The sequence below is a fragment of the Gorilla gorilla genome, chromosome 2, assembly GCF_029281585.2.
Source record: "Gorilla gorilla gorilla isolate KB3781 chromosome 2, NHGRI_mGorGor1-v2.1_pri, whole genome shotgun sequence".
NCBI classification, from domain to species: domain Eukaryota; kingdom Metazoa; phylum Chordata; class Mammalia; order Primates; family Hominidae; genus Gorilla; species Gorilla gorilla.
This window is the reverse complement of record NC_086017.1, coordinates 197,969,040-197,985,587: the sequence shown is the minus strand read 5'-3', so window position 1 is coordinate 197,985,587 and position 16,548 is coordinate 197,969,040. Positions and strand designations below refer to the sequence as shown.

At 42.9% G+C, this 16,548-nt stretch overlaps 1 protein-coding gene across 1 annotated transcript; it reads right to left on the bottom strand.

The window, feature by feature from the left end:
- Positions 1 to 305: 305 nt before the first annotated feature.
- On the bottom strand, positions 306 to 732 carry LOC101141974 (small ribosomal subunit protein uS10-like). The gene has a single exon (XM_055382092.2). It carries the CDS (start codon positions 703 to 705, stop codon positions 346 to 348), a length of 360 nt encoding a protein of 119 aa, XP_055238067.1. The 5' UTR covers positions 706 to 732; the 3' UTR covers positions 306 to 345.
- Positions 733 to 16,548: the final 15,816 nt, after the last annotated feature.

Sequence of the window (16,548 nt, the reverse complement as noted above, 5' to 3'; positions counted from 1 at the left end):
ACTTACCTGTTTGAGGATGAATTTTTCTCTGTACACTTCAAACAAAATCATTGCATTTTGGTTGCAACTGAATATATTGCAAGAGAAGCAGATATTGTAATTCAGCTCCTTCTGTTAAGCGACATTAAGAGATTTACAAAAATGTAAAGCAGTGCAACTCTTCTTTTTTTTTTGTTTTGGAAAATAGTTTTCTAATAGAAACGTTAGTGTTAATGTGTCAATGTGTGATTCTTGTAACTATGTGGTGGGCTTATTAGTTATGTCAATATGTGATGGGTTTATTATTTTAAATAAATATATATATATTTTTTAACAACTGGTAATCAATTTATTAAAATAGTTGACTTAAGCATCTGCAATGGTGACTTCCACCTCAACTCCTGGCTCAATACTGATGGAAGTAATCTGCTTAACAATCTCAGAAGGACTGTGCAAGTCAATGAGTCGCTTGTGAATTCTCATCTGGAAACGATCCCACGTCTTAGAACCTTCACCACAAGGAGTTTTTCTTGTAGTGATTCTCAAAGTCTTGGTAGGCATTCGAACTCGTCCTTTCACTTTGAGATTCTTTTCTTTTGCGCCTCTGATCAAGTCAGCACACACCTTTTCCAAGGATTTTACGTTGCGGCTTGTTAGGGTGATTCGAATTCGGTGAATTGCCACCTCCGGCTCCACGGGTGCTTTTCTGATATCCTTAAAAGCCATGGCTGCTGCGCGGCTTCCTGACCGACTTGTTCCCGGGCGAGAGCGAACAGCGGTGAGTCAGGAGCAGGAGCATGCGGACCAGAAATCCTCAGCACCTACGACCGCGTCTTCCTCTTACATAAATATTTTTAAATTTTTTATTTTAGCTTCTAGTATGGTAAATATCTATAAATATGGCTCATTTACATAGAGTCTCTTTGAGATACCAATGATTTTTAAGAGTGTAAAAGGATTCAGAGACCAAAGTTTGAGACTCACTAGTTTATTAAAAGGTAGAAATAATGGCTGGGTGTGGTGGCTTACACCTGTAATGCCAACATTTTGAGAGGCTGAGGTGGGAGGATCACTTGAGGCCAGGAGTTTGAGATAGCCTGGGCAACATAGCAAGATCACCAGATCACCACACACAGATTTTTTTTTTCTTAATTAGCCAAGCCTGGTGGCACACTCGGGTAGTCCTAGCTACTCTGGAGGCTAAGGCAAGAGGGTCACTTGAGTTTAGGAGTTCAAGGCTGCAGTGAACTGTGACACCACCACTGCACTACAGCCTGGGTGACAGACCAAGACCCTATCTCTGAAAAAAAAAAATGTAGAAATAAAAGAATTTGGCAAGTGATTGGTGGGGTTGCGAGAGAGAAAAGGCTTGTTCCAGTCTTAGGAATTATTCTCCTGATTGGGTTATGTCAAAAAGAACTGGCTTTATGGGAGATGATATGTTCAACCTTGGAAATGATCAGTTTAGGTTGCCTGAAGGACACTCTGGTAGAGCCAACCATTAGCCAAAGATCTATGGGTTTGGAGTGTGGCTGTCTGAACATATCAAATTCACATAGCTGCAGTAACTAATGCCCCAGTCAAGGAGACAATTACTAAGGTAGAGAATCAAGTGAGAAGAGTGCTCAGAATGGAGTCCAGGGTTATATCAATATGGAGGCATAGCAAGAAAGCTGGCTAGAAACCAATCTATGGGTCTGAAAAAGACTACTCAGTGGGAAGAGAAACCCCACAGGGAGTGATGTCACACAAACCAAATAAGGCAGAATTTTCAAGAAGGGAGGGGTCAATATCAGCAAATATTGCAAAGATACCAACTGTGTCATTACTGCCTGGCTGGCAGCAGTTTTAGAAGCGGTAAGAGAAGTCATGCAGGGAGCAGGTATGGTCTGCTCTTTAAATAACAAGCTTGAATTGGACAGACATTCATTATTTTTTTATTTTTTTATTTTGAGACAGCTGATGCCCAAGCTGGAGTGCAGTAGCGCAATCTCAGCTCACTGCAACCTTTGCCTCCCTGGTTCAAGCAATTCTCATGGCTCAGCCTCCCAGGTAGCTGGGATAACAGGCGTGTGCCACCACACCCAGCTAAATTTTGTGTGTGTGTATATATACACATATATAATATACACACATATGTATATACATATACAAAAATAATACATATAAATATAATATATATTATATATATTTAGTAGAGACAGGGTTTCACTATGTTAGCCAGGCTGGTCTCAAACTCGACCACAGGTGATCTGCCTGCCTTGGCCTCCCCAGGTGCTGGGATTACAGGTGTGAGCCACCGCTTCCGGCCACACATCAATAATTTAAACACTGCCTGGCAAGTGAAAAGTGTTCAGCCAACTAGTGTTACTGCTGAGATCGAAGGGAAGGGAGAAATGCTGGCATCCATAGCCCATCCAAGTTCCTAGTTGGAGGGACACAGTGTAGCTGGCTCCTGCCTGACATGCCACCCTTTTCTATAGTAGATATGAGAAGCAGGTGGTCCTGCTGGGATGTAAGGAAGATGGCAGCATTCTAAAGTATAATGATGGGGCACAAACACAAAATCGTTTTCTTTTTGAGTTACTGTCTTCAACCACCCTCTTTCAGATCCCGCTTTCTAGTTTATTAAAAGGTAGTTTAAAATCTCGGACTCAGCCAGGCGTGGTGGCTCATGCCTGTAATCCCAACACTTTGGGAGGCTGAGGCGGGCGGATCACGAGGTCAAGAAATCAAGACCATCCTGGCCAACATGGTGAAACCCTGTCTCTAGTAAAAATACAAAAATTAGCTGGGCGTGGTGGTGCGTGCCTGTAGTCCCAGCTACTTGGGAGGCTGAGGCAAGACAATCGCATGAACCCAGGAGGTGGAGGTTGCAGTGAGCTGAGATCACGCCACTGCACTCCAGCCTGGACAACAGAGTGAGAGACTCTGTCTCAAAAAAAAAAAAAAAAAAAAAAAAAAAACCTTCAAACTCACTTACCAAGATTGGAGCTGGAATTCCGATGACAACCAGCACTTCCTGTGAGGGGTGCACAAGAGAGAAGGGCATGGGGTGAATGTCACTCTCTAAGCAGCCATTGTAGTGATCCTCTCTGTGGTCTCTGTGACCCTCTGGCTAACACAGCCTGGCCTCCTTGCCCTTGGGGTAGCAGGCATTTAGGTGTTGGGTCTGCCATGGGCTCAGATGAGAGCACTTCTTGGTGCTCCCAGATGGGAGGTCCACCTGTTACACCCAAACGAGTTAGAGAAAACGCCACACTTTGAGACGAATTAAGAGTCCTTTATTTCAGCCGGCGGCCAAAGAGACGGCTAATGCTCAAAATTCTCTTGGCCCTGAGGAAGGGGCTTGATTAACTTTTATACCTTGGTTTAGGAAGGGGAGGGGAACTCAGATGCAATAATTCTACAGAAGTAAAAACATGCAAGAATCAACAGAGGCAAATGGTTACAGAGAGATAAACAATTTAAAAGACAAATGATTACAAAAAGCAACGGTACCAGGTGCAGGGCTCTAAATCCTTCATTAGAGTTAGATATAGATGCTATGCCGGACACGAACTCAAGGCTTTATGTTGTTATCTCTTTGAGAAAAATCCTGGGAACTTCATACATGGTTTGTTCCAGTACCTTATCAGTTAACTGGGGTCCTATGAAATGCTGAGGATCTGCTTACACAGGTTAACTCCTTGAGGAAGGGGGTCGGGTATGGAGCACTTAATGTCTTGTAAATCAAAAGCTCAAATGGAGTTTGTCCGGCTTTCCCAGCCAGGGAGAGTCTATTCATATGGGAAACATGGCTGGGAATTAAGGAGACCAAAAAAGGGAAAATTTAAAGTAGCGAGCTAGAGTAAAAAACAAGGTTAGGCATTGCACACCTCTGCTATCTTCCCACCTCCACTGCTCCCAACCCAATAGTCTGCCCCTCTGCTGAGTGGCCTGGCCCAGAGCACAGCCCTCCAGTGTGAAATGCGGCAGGCCATGTCCTCAGGATACTCTGCTGTCTGCCTTTGCCATCTCCATCACTCTACCACCCTCCATTCTCCCCAGACTTGGGATGTGGTGGGGGGTGTTTGTGGTGGTTGGTAGGGCATCAGGGCTGCTCTGCTAACTCTTAAAAAGCCCCAGGAAGGTGGTTGTGCCTAAGTTGGCAGCTCTCTTTAGGAGGGAGAGTACTGTTGCCTACTGTTTTCAGCTGTTGGCTCTGGTGCGTGCAGTAACAGGAAAAGCCCCCCTCAGACCGTTAAGTGGCAGTGGTGAGAAACGGGAAAGGGGCTGACTGAGTCCAGAGCTGCAAGAGATAAGCTTACAGCAAACCAAGGCCAGATCCCAAGGCAATGATAATTCGAGTTAAGTCATTTGGGCCTGATCCTGAGGTTTAAGGGGAGTCTTTGAAAGGTTTTATGGAAGAGAATGACATAATCAGATATGGGTTTCAGAAAGATCAGTCTGGTGAAAGACAAGAAGAATTAGAAGACTACACAATGATTCAGGAGAAATACGGTAAGGACCTACATCGGGATATGATGGGGAACAGAACAGAGTCACAGTTAAGATGCACATTGCCTTTGACAGGCCCCCTGGAGCTGAGCACCACCGGCCCTTCTGCGTACAGCGCTGTGCTTTGCCCACCAGCTAGAACATCTCTTCCTCAAATGGGGCCACAGAGCTGATGTGGGTTAGACTTGGCCAGAGAGACCTCTTCTTTCTATATCTGCAGCTGGGCCTACTCTCTATCGCCTAACCCACTGTCACAGGGTGGGTTTTCCAGCAGACATTAAAAAGGAGTTTGGGGATACAATATGCTTATTAAGGATCAGCACCTCTGAAAGGAAAGGGAAGAAGCAGGATCAGGCCCAGGAACAAGTTGAACTGTGATGCGGGCCTGACAAAATGCTCAGGAGCCCCTAGTGGAGGTGAGGAGTGAGGATTGCTTGTCAGCATCTAAGATTAGGTCCCCACTTCATTCGGTCACCAGATGCAGGCTGCCCCAGGAGGGGCATGGCTGTGTGTGAGGCCATTTTACAGCTGAGGCAGAGGGCAAATCAACTGAGTCCTGGAGACCCTGCAGCTGAGCCCTGCAGTCCCTGCAGCTGGGCGGCAAGCCCTCCCTTCGAGGGGAATATAGACAAGGCATCTTACTTCTGTCCTGCTCTCGCCTCTGGCCCTCTGGTCAGGCCTGCTCCCCGAGCCTGCCTCACCCACCTCTGCAGCACCTACGGCTCAGGGAGCTTTGCCAGAAGGGCTTTGGAGAAGGAAGCAGGAAGAACCTTAGTCTTTGGAAATGCTATTTATCTGTAATTGTAATCCCAGGCATCCATAATTAGGAGGGTAAGTTTACTTCTGAAGAAATTGTGTCATGCCTTCCCTGCTAAAACATACTTGGGGATTTTCTGCTCTTATAGATTGTATCTGACTCCCTTTCTGCATCAAATAATGTAAAATCAAGAATGCTAATCATCAAGACTTGGGCTGAATTAATTGCAACAGGAACACGCCCTTAAGACACAGATCGCTCAGGCTTTTGTTTGTGGCTTAAGAATGCCTTTAAGCAGTTTTCCGCCCTGGGTGGGCCAGGTGTTCCTTGCCCTCATTCCCGTAAACCCGCAACCTTCCAGCTTGGGCGTTATGGCCATTATGGACATGTTACGTTTTATTTATGGCCAGTTTTGGGGTCAGTTTATGGCCAGATTTTGGGGGGCTTGCTCCCAACACCTGACCTAGAACCAGATTCTTGAAGAAGTGTCTTGGTCGGGCACGGTAACTCACGCCTGTAATCCCAGCACTTTGGGAGGCTGAGATGGGCGGATCGCCTGAGGTCAGGAGTTCGAGACCAGCCTGGCTAACATGGTGAAACACCATCACTACTAAAAATACAAAAATTACCCGGGCACGGCAGCGGTTGCCTGTAATTCCAGCTACTTCGGAGGCTGAGGCAGGAGAATCGCTTGAACCTGGGAGGCGGAGGTTGCGGTGAGCTGAGATCGTGCCATTGCGCTCCAGCCTGGGCAATGAGTGAAACTCCATCTCAAAAAAAAAAATCTGATTCTGCCATGAACTTTATCTGAGATGAGCACAGCTCTTAGTTAGCCACCCCAGTCATTAAATTCCTCTGAAAAGGAGAAAGCAGTTTTTATTTTTAGAAAGGTGGCTAGGCAGGCAGTTAGAGGCTGAGACAGACGAGGATGAAGGGACAGAGGATCTTCCCAAAGGGTAGTTTCTGACCTCAGTGTGTAATAGAAAGGCATAAATTGTGGTCCGGTGAAAGGGTTCACGCCTGTAATCCCAGCACTTTGCGATACCAAGGCGGGTGGATCACTTGAGGCCAGGAGTTAAAGACCAGCCTGGCCAACAGGGCGAAACTCCATCTCTACTGAAAATGCAAAACTTAGCTGGGCTTGGTGGCACACTCCTGTGGTCCCAGCTACTTGGGAGGCTGAGGCAGAAGAATCGCTTGAACCCGAGAGGAGGAGGTTGCAGTGAGCCAAGATTGAGCCATTGCACTCCAGCCTGGGTGACAAGAGCAAGACTCTGCCTCAAAAAAAAAAAAAAAAATGAAGAAGAGATTATAGGATACAGACACACACAGAGGGAAGACCATGTGAAGATACCATGTGAAGATACAGGGAGAAGACAGTCATCAACATGCCAAGGAAAGAGACCTCAGAAGAAACCAACCAACCCTGCTGACAACTCAGTCTCAAATTTCTTTCATCCAGAATTGTGAGAAATAAATTTCTCTTCTTAAGCCGCACAGTCTGTAGTATTTTGTTATAGCAACCCCAGCTAACTAGGGCTTCAGGAGTGTGTATCTTCACCCAAAGATATATATAAGTGTGTATCTTATACTATACACTTATGTATACACTTATGTATATCTTTGGATGAAACATATATATCCCTTTATATTCACAACTTTTAACATATTATAAATACTATTATGCACTTTGCTTTTTTTCATTTTAAGCTGCATCTTAGAGATCATTCCAAATCAGTACACCTAAAACTCCTTTATTTTTTTAAAAGACTACAGCATATTCCATTGTGTGGATGTTTGGTAATTTATTTGACCTCTCTTTATTTATTTATTTTATTTTACTTTTTATTGTTTTTAGAGACGGAGTCTCGCACTGTTGCCCAGGCTGGAGTGCAGTGGCGCGATCTTGGCTCACTGCAAGCTCCGCCTCCCAGGTTCACACCATTCTCCTGCCTCAGCCTCCTACCCTCAGTAGCTGGGATTACAGGTGCCCGCCACCACGCCAGGCTAATTTTTTTTTGTATTTTCAGTAGAGGCGGGGTTTCGCCGTGTTAGCCAGGATGGTCTCAATCTCCTGACCTCGTGATCTGCCCGCCTCGGCCTCCCAAAGTGCTGGGATTACCGGCATGAGCCACCGTGCCCAGCCTTGACCTCTCTTATTAATGAATTTCAAGTTGTTTACAAAATTTGCTATTACAAAGAAAAATGCTCCAGTGAGTAACCTTGCATACATGTCATTTCATAGATGTGTATGCATACGAGTAAGATATTAAATTCTCAGTAGAACTGCTTGGCTAAAAATAAACAGATTTAAAATTTTGACAAATATTGCCAAATTGCCTTTCAAAAACTTTATACCAATTTACCCTCCTACCAGCAAATATTTCTGGTTTTGTTTTTGTTTTTGTTTGAGGCAAGATCTTGCTTTGTCACCCAGGCTGAAGGGCAGTGGCACAATCTTGGCTCACTGCAGCCTTGACTTCACAAACTCAAGCAATCCTCCTACCTCAGCCTCCTGAGTATCTGGGAGTACAAGCGTGTGCCACCACACTCTGCTAATCTTTGTATTTTTTGTAGAAACGGGGTTTTGTCATGTTGCCCACGCTGGTCTCAAACTCCTAAGCTCAAGAGATCCACCCACCTCAGTCTCCCAAAGTGCTGGGATTACAGGCATGAGTCACCGCACCTGTCCAAATGTTTCTGTTTCTCCATAACATTACCAATATGTTGCTTCATAAAACTTGTTTATTATTAACAATATAGTTGATGAAAAATAGTATCTTGTACTTAAGGTTGAGTGACTTTCCATATGTTTAAGTTTTTTTTATCTAACTTGATGATTGAAATTTTGGCATTTTTTGTCTTCCACCCTGCATGGAATTCTGGGTAGCATAACCACTAACCTGGCCCTAGCTGTCTGTTACTCTGTAGTATTTAATGTTTTATCTTCCTGCTAAACACAGTATTGACTATTCTTTTTTCTTTTTTTTTTTTTTTTTTGAGACAGAGTCTCACTCTGTTGCCCAGGCTGGAGTGCAGTGGCACAATGGCTCACTGCAACCTCCACCTCCCAGGTTCAAGCGATTCTTTTGCCTCAGCCTCCCGAGTAGCTGGGACTACAGGCGTGCACCACCACGCCCAGCTAAGTTTTGTATTTTTAAGAGAGACAGGGTTTCACCATATTGGTCAGGCTGGTCTTGAACTCCTGACCTCATGATCTGCCCACCTCACCCTCCCAAAGTGCTGGGATTACAGGCGTGAGCCACCACACCCAGCCTCAGTATTGACTATTCTTTAATACTATAGTGTGCTTCTTCTGGCTTCTCCACAGTTAAAATCACAATCACCATGGTTGTCACTGAGAAAGTCACAATCTAGCACGGTTAGCAGATGTATACACAAAATTTGCAATTTTGTATCTACCTGGTGGAGCCCAGGAAGGTTTTAAAGTGGAGGTGATACTTGAAGTATGGACGAAAGTGAGCCAGATAAGAAGCCACTCGAGGCAGGTAAAAAGGCATAAAATTCACAACATTCATACTGGGGATATGAAGTAGTCTGGTAGGACATTGAATGGAAAGTGGGAAAGAATGTGGTTGGACAGCCTCAGCCTCCTTATAAAGGTCCGTAAATGGCAGTGATCACACCTACTTCTGGCATATAAGCCCAGGCTTTGCTCCAGCACCCACAGGTATGACCCACCCCTACTCCTCTCTGGACTTCCCTCTCTTAATGCAATATGCTCTCACAAAGAGAGATAAGACAAAGCAAAATGACTTTAAAATACCTTTATTGATTTTTCTGATTATAACAGAAAACATTGTATAGAAAAGTCAAGCAATACAGAACACTATGAAAAAATTTAAAAGAACAAAATACTAACCCCCAGAAGTAACCACTGCAAATATTTTGTTAGTAGTCTTTGCAGAGTTCTCCCTAAACATACACCCTAAACATTACACACACACATAAAATGTTAATTATATGTATTCACATACTATATATAAATTGCATAGTATCTAAAGGTTTTATGTAAATAATATTTTTCACTAAAAAATACTTCATGGAAATTTTTCAAGCCAATGAATATAGAACTGCATTATTGTCTACTGCCTCCTGACTACTGCCTACATAGCATTTCATTCTGAAGGTACTAGAATTCGTTGGCTAATTCTCTATTATGGACATTTAAGCTGTTATACAAACATTGCTACAATGGACAACCTTGTATATTTATGTATAACATCAAGGTTATTATATTTTTTGGTGTTATGTTTTAATTGATCAGGTGACTGTTGAACTGACCCCAAGGTGGCCAGGTCTTCCTGAGAAAGAACAACTTCTATTCATTGCCTCTTAGACTCCATTCCTCTCGCCATCTTGGTACAAGTTTCAATTTAAGAAGTTTTATTCCAGATTGGGTGCTGTGGCTCACACCTGTAATCCCAGCACTTTGGGAAGCCGAGGCAGGTGGATCATTTGAGGTCAGGAGTTCAAGACCAGCCTGACCAACATGGTGAAACCCCATCTCTACTAAAAATACAAAAATTAGCCGGGTGTGATGGCACATGCCTGTAGTCCCAGCTACTTGGGAGGCTGACGCAGGAGAATCAATCGCTTGAACCCGGGAGGTGGAGGTTGCTAGTGAGCTGAGATTGTGCCATTGCACTCCAGCCTGGGTGACAGAGCAAGACTCTCTCAAAAACAAAAAAGGAGAGGGAAAAGGAGAAGAGGAAGAGGAAGAAGAGGAAGAAGAAGGAAGAGAAGGAGGAGGAGAAGAGGAAGAAAGAGGAAGAGGAGGAAGAAGAAGAAGGAGGAGAAGGAAAAGGAGAAGGAGAAGAAGAGGAAGAAGAAGAAGGAGAGGGAGAGGGAGAGGAAGAAGAAGAGGAAGAAGAAGAAGAAGAAGAAGAAGAAGAAGAGGAAGAAGAAGAAGAAGAAGAAGAAGAAGATTATTCCTCACATCTTCCTCAACCTCAAGCCTCCCAGATTTGTCCTATGCAGGGTGGGCAGCATCTCCCTCTTGGTGAGTGACAATGGAGATGTGAATGAGATGATCATTGGTATGTTTTCCTTCCCTCTTGTTTTGTGATGTTTTTGTGATGAAGTTAGGATCTGAAGGATTCTCCCTGGGCTCTTAGAAACATGGACTTATTATCGTGACCCCCCAAGGACTTGGGCTGCCCTCTAGGTTTGGCGTATGTTAGGAAATAGCCCCTTTTATCTGCTACTCCACAAAAGTGACTACAGTATGTCCATTCAGGTTACTTTGCTGTACTGTAGATTCTTGTCATTGGAGAAGATAACATTGAATGTTTCATCTAGTCACTGAGGATGTCAGATCTATTCAGTGTCACCAGTAGCTGACATTTTGTGCGTGCCAAGAACTACCCCTGTAGATCCTACTATAAGTCAGTCTTCCAATTTAAGCCTCACCTTTTCATTTATAAAATGAGATGATTGGACAAGAAAATTTCTGAAGTCCCTACAGCACTTGAGTCTGTAATAATGAATGGACTAAGCTGAATGGATGAATGAGCATATTACTTAAGGACACTTTTCTTATGATTTAACTGGAAATCAGAGACATAAATTGGTGAAAAGTTCAGCAATTTATAACCTCAATAACAGCTCAGGACCACAGTGAAAAAAGTGTCCCAAGGATATTATGAGTAACTATAACAATAAGCACAGTAAGAGGCGACTTTAAGGAGGTAGATATTGAAGCAGGCAGAGGTGGCCAGGAAAGGGAGGCCTCAATGAATTTACAAAAAAGAAATCTTACCCTGAATCCTGTCTCTCGTTACATCTGCAAGGTGTCAGGTTTCCTGCACTCTATTCTTTAGTACCCTGTCCCTAAATCACCCTGTACATGTTTGAATTGTCAGTCTCTTTTCACCCTTCCCCCTGCTCGATGACTCTTCATTCCAACCCCTCCCCTCTGCCCATAACTGGGTTAGAATTCACGTTCATACACAGCCGCAATGATATAAATAGAAGTAATAAAGGTTCCAAGGAGGAACTGGCAATGTCAACATCTGACTGGAAGAGATAAGGGTCTAATGGGGAGCTTGTAGGCACTGGCGCAGTCCTGTGGGGGAGAGAGCATGGTGGTGCATATTCACGTTGATGGCACCATACTTCGTATTAAAAACAAAGAGTACTCTTAGAAACAAAGCCCTCAAGAAGGAGCATTTAGGACAAAACAATAAATTACCAAAGGGGATGGAATTCTGATTCTCATGAATTCTTCTATATACGTATATATACATAAATATGTATATATGCAAAGAAATATATATATGTGCAAAGAAATATATATGTATATATATTCCTAAATAACTCACAGGGTATTATGCTATGTATAATCTATAATCTTTCAGGATTTGCTCTTTTCATTTAATATTATATTGCTAAGATTCATTTATGTTACTGCATGTCACTACAGTTTATTCATTTTGACTCCTGTATAATATTTAATTGCATGAATTTCACTAAGTTTATGTTGTTTCTTATCCCACTGAGGGATATTTTGATTCTTCACATGTCTGCTATTGTGAGGAATGCTGCTATGAACATTCATATACATATTATATCTCCTGTTGTTCATGGGCAACTATCTTGGGCATTCACCTTCAAAAGGAGCTTCTGTGTCATATAGAGTGTGTAAATGTTCAACTTTAGGAGGTAATGGTCATGACAAACCGTTTTCCAAAGTGACTGCACAAATTTACATTTTCACTAGCAGTGTGTGAAAGATCCTGAGGATCTACACCTCTTCTCCCATGTTCATTATTACACTTTAAAATTGTTGCCAAGCAAATGATCAGGGACTAATTTTTACTTTCAAGTTATTTGTTCAAGGACTACCCACCCTGGGAAGTGGGAACCCACACCCTTAATCCCCAGGAGTACTGGGCTTGTGTTGCAAATGCTCAGGAGACTCTTTTTTTTCCTTTACGGAGACACAGGCTGAAACAAATGAGTTGCTTTGTTTTTTTTCTAGGATGAGGGTGGGAAGAGCATTGCTTTCTAGTCCACTTTTATTATGTTCTGAATTCTCACTTCATCAGGGCACAAGTTCTTTACTCCTTGCATTGTAATGTGTTAAAAGCCATGCGCCTGGGTTGCTGAGACCAAGGCCCCAAGACAGCCTTAGCCTGAGCCCATAATGATTGCTCCAGTTACCTCTGTCTCTATTTTTGGCCCCTGGTGATTTTCTTCACTTTTCTGTTAGTTCAGGTGTGCATTTAAAAGAATGTGGACTATATTTTATTCAACTCTTTCAGAGGTTTTGAAGAGGGAACTACTTTAGGTTGTCTAGTATGATGTCGTTCCCTTGTTTCAAAGCTGCCAGGGCACATATTCCCCAGAATGCAGGAATTCCTGGAGGTTTGTTCTGCATCCCCACACTGAGGAGTTTCTGTGCTGGGTTGGTTGCTCTGTATCTGGGCCTCTGTCTTATGGAGAGGGAATCTGCTCCACAGACAGCCCCATGAGTCATGCTCAAGTTCATTCTTACCATGCTCAGGACAGTGACCCTGGGACCCAGTCTATGTCCCCTCCTCATCAGTAATAGCAGCCCCTTACCCACCTGGACCTTTCTGATTTGAGGACTGGGTCAATAATCGTCCATAATGATTGCAACTGGAAGTTACTAATTTATTCTATGCTAGTGGGTCAATAAGGATTGGCTGTGGTCTGAGAAACTATGTGTTTCTCAGGGTGGGGGAACAGGAATTCATATGGAATTGCAAGGGACCCCCAAAGAGTCAAAACAATTTTAAAGAAGAACAAAGTTGAAGGACTCATTTTCTAATTTCACAACTTACTACCAAGTTTCAGTATCTAGACAGAGTATCACTGACAAAAGGATAGACATATAGATCAATGGAATAGAACTGAGAGTCTAGAAATAGATCTCACATTTAGAGTCAATTGATTTTTAGCAGAAGTGCTAAGACAATTCAATAAATGGTGCTGAAACAATTGGATATGTACATCCAAAAGAATGAAGTTGGACTCTTACCTTACACCACACACAAAAGTTAACTCAAAATGGATTAAAGACCTAAACATAAGAGGTGAAACCATAAAACTCTTAGCAGGCTGGGAGTGGTGGCTGAAGCCTGTAATCCCAGCACTTTAGGAGGTCAAGATGGGCAGATGGCTTGAGCCGAAGAGTTTGAGACCAGCCTGGGCAACGTGGCAAAACCCTGTCTCTACAAAAAATACAAAAATTAGCCGGGCGTGGTGATACACACCTGTAGTCCCAGCTACTAGGGAGGCTGAGGCAAGAGGACTGCTTGAGCCTGGGAAGACAAGGCGGCAGCGATCCGTGATCAAGCCGTTGCACTCCAGCCTGGGAGACAGAGAGAGACTCTGTCTTGAAAACTAACTAAATAAACAAATAAAAGCAAGAAACTAAATTGGCACTTCTGCAAAGAAGATACACAAATGGTCAGTAACCACAAAAATAATGCTCAACATCATTAGTTCTCAAGGAACTGCAAATCAAAACCACAATCAGATACCACTTCACACCCACTAGGATGGTTATAATTTAAAAGACAGATAAGAGCAAATGTTGATGAGAATGTAGAGAAACTGAAACTCTCATGCACTGATGCCAGGAAGGTAAAATGGTACAATGCCTGGGTGACAGTGGAGAATCTGTCTCAAAGAAAAAGAAAAATTTTGAAATCGTGTCTTGTGACTTTGGAAAACAGCCTGGTAGTTCTTCAAAATGTTAAACATAGTTACCATTCCTAGGTGTATGTATACCCAGAGAAATGAAAATATATGCATACACGAAAACTTGTACACAAATGTTCTTAGCAACATTATTCATAATAGCCCCAAAGTGAAAACAACCCAAATGTCCATCAACTAATGAATGGACAAATGTAATGTAGTACAGTAGTGCTTCTTCTCATCCGCAGTTTCACCTTCTGCAGTTTCAGTTACATACAGTCAATTGCATTGGGAAAATGTGAAATGAAAAACTCCAGAAATAAACAATTTATAAGTTTTAAATTGTGCGGGCCAGGTGCAGTGGCTCACTCCTGTAATCCCAGCACTTTGGGAAGCCAAGACAGGCAGATCACTTGAGGCCCAGAGTTCAAAACCAGCCTAGCCAACTTGGTGAAACCTCATCTCTACAAAATATACAAAAAGTAGCCAGGCATGGTGGCGCATGCCTGTGGTCCCAGCTGCTTGCGGGACTGAGGCGGGAGGATTGCTTGAACCTGGGAGGCAGAGGATGCAGTGAGCAGAGATTGAGCCACTGCACTCCAGCCTGGGTGACAGAGTGGAAACGCTGTCTCAAAAAAAAAAAAAGTTAGAAATTGTGTCTTGTTCTGAGTAGCATGATAAAATCTTATGTCATCCCACTCCATCCTTCCCAGGAAGTGAATCATCCCTTTATCCTGTGCATCTATGTTCTCTATAACACCATTAGTCACTTAGTAACTTATCAGATTGACAGTTACAGTATCACAGTTCTTGTATTCAAGTCACCCATATTTTTCTTGATAATGGCCCTAAAGCACAAAAGCAGTGATGCTGGCATATTTTTATGAATTGTTCTATTTAGTTATTGCTGTTGTTAATATCTTACTGAGCCTAATTTATTTTTATTTCTATTTTTATCTTATAATTTATAAATTAAACTTTATCCCAGGTATCTAGATATAGAAAAAAACATAGTATATACAGGATTTAGTGCTATCTGTGGTTTCAAGCATTCCCTGGAGAACTTGGAACATATGCCCCCCAGATAAGAGGAAACTACTGTGTATCCACATAAGGGAGTATTAAGCAATTGACAGAAACAAAGTACTGGTAAATGCTATAACATGGATGAACCTTCAAAACATTATACTAAGTGAAAGAAGCCAGTCGTGAAACATCATAGTGTAATGCATTACATGAAATGTCCAGGCTAGGCAATCTATAGGAACAGAAACTAGATTAGTAAAAGCTAAGACTGGAGGATTTCAGAGGAAACGAGGAGTAGCTGCTGATAGGTATGAGGTTTCCTTTGGAGATGATAAAATTAGTCTAAAATTGGTTGTAGTGATGGTTTCACAATTCTGTGAAACCCAAAAAGCATTGACTGGCAGGAGAGGGGATTCCTTTAAATGGGTGAATTGTGTGGTATGTAAACTATATTTCAATAAAGCTCTTACAAGAAAAAAAAAGATGGCTATGACATGATTCTTGCTTTGGAAGAGCGCGACTGAGACATTTTGAATCCTCTGCATCCCTATAAAAATTTCTGAATTGTTTTAGTGGCTTCCAATAAAAGAGGAAACAGCGGGTACAGAAGAGAATCAATAGAAACATCCACTAAAATATAAAAAGGATTACAGAATAAAAGAGTTTCACCAACACTCCAGGCAACGGGGCTAGAGATTAACATCAGCTCTATTTATACTGTTTGCGCATAATTGCATATGGTTACACATGCTTAAGTTGACTAAAAATTACATCTAGGCCGGGCACGGTGGCTCACATCTGTAATCCCAGCACTTTGGGAGGCTGAGGTGGGCAGATCACTTGAGGTCAGGAGTTCGACGCCAGCCTGGCCAACATGGTGAAACCCCATCACTACAAAAATACAAAAATTGGCTGGGTGTGATGGCTCATGCCTGTAATCCTGGCACTTTGGGAGGCCGAGGCTGGCGGATCACGAGGTCAGTAGTTCGAGACCAGCCTGACCAACATGGTGAAACCCTGTCTCTACTAAAAGTACAAAAATTAGCCAGGTACGGTGGCACACGCCTGTAATCCCAGCTACTCAGGAGGCTGAAGTAGGAGAATCACCTGAACCTGGGAGGCAGAGGTTGCAGTGAGCCAAGACTGCACCACTGCACTCCAGCCTGGTGACAGAGCTAGACTCCATCTCAAAAAAAAAAAAAAAAAATTATCTGGGTGTGGTTGCGTGCATCTGTAATTCCAGCTACTGGGAGGCGGAGGCACAAGAATTGCTTGAACCCAGGAGGCGGAGGTTGCAGTAAGCTGAGATCGCACCACTACACTCCAGCCTGGGTGATGGATACTCTGACTCAAAAAAATGTTAAAAAATTATTAAAAATTACATCCAGGTCAGTGATTCTCAAACCTTGGTGTGCTTACCTGAAGAGCTTTTAAAAACACATATTGCTGGGCTCCACCCCAAAAACTTCTGATTCAATAGGTTTGGGATAGATCCCAAATTATTTGCATTTCTACAAAGTTCCCACGCTGATGCTGCTGGTCTGAGAACCGCTTGGAAAACTACTGGCTCAGATCTTTTCAAGATGTCATTCTCA

Coding starts and splice junctions, on each gene's coding strand:
- LOC101141974 (XM_055382092.2), bottom strand. CDS start 705: ATGGCTTTTAAGGATATCAGAAAAGCACCCGTGGAGCCGGAGGTGGCA.